Genomic DNA, 603 nt, shown 5'->3' on the forward strand with positions numbered 1-603 from the left:
CATGTCTGACTGTAGTTTACACCTGCAGGTCTGACTGTATTTTACCCCTACATGTCTGACTGTAGTTTACACCTGCAGGTCTGACTGTATTTTACCCCTACATGTCTGACTGTAGTTTACACCTGCAGGTCTGACTGTATTTTACCCCTACATGTCTGACTGTACTTTACACCTGCAGGTCTGACTGTATTTTACCCCTACATGTCTGACTGTACTTTACACCTGCACCTGTACCCGTGGTAGTTGTGTGTGAAGCTTCACCTTCATGTTGGAGGCCTCAGTCTCCAGCTTGGTGAGGTGGTTGGAGTTGTCCTGCAGCTCCTGTCTCAGGTTGGAGTTCTCCATTTTTAACACCTCTACCTGCCTCAACAGCTGGTCATACGACGCTGCCGCCATGTTGGACAACAACCGTCTTCCCTGCAGAAACAAGACACAAACAGGACTGAGTAATGGGGAAATGCTCTACAGGTGTAGACATAAGGACATTTTTCAGGGTAGATTTAGAATTTGTTCACAACACCTCATTTAACTTAAATTTAAAGAAATATTACTCAAGATTTAATTAGAAATCTAATCCAGAAAGCTGTGTCCTAACTGATTAAT

At 43.6% G+C, this 603-nt stretch overlaps 1 protein-coding gene across 1 annotated transcript in view; it reads right to left on the bottom strand.

Moving 5' to 3' along the window:
- Positions 1-603, bottom strand: part of LOC106535880 (adenomatous polyposis coli protein) — a gene marked incomplete at its 3' end in the record, with an annotated part of 14,648 nt that overhangs the window by 7,144 nt on the left and 6,901 nt on the right. The window contains 1 exon segment of the mRNA XM_014033015.1: positions 262-417. Within this exon segment, the coding sequence (XP_013888469.1) occupies positions 262-396 (135 nt within the window).

Source organism: Austrofundulus limnaeus, unplaced genomic scaffold (assembly GCF_001266775.1).
Source record: "Austrofundulus limnaeus strain Quisiro unplaced genomic scaffold, Austrofundulus_limnaeus-1.0 Scaffold1600, whole genome shotgun sequence".
Lineage (NCBI taxonomy): Eukaryota > Metazoa > Chordata > Actinopteri > Cyprinodontiformes > Rivulidae > Austrofundulus > Austrofundulus limnaeus.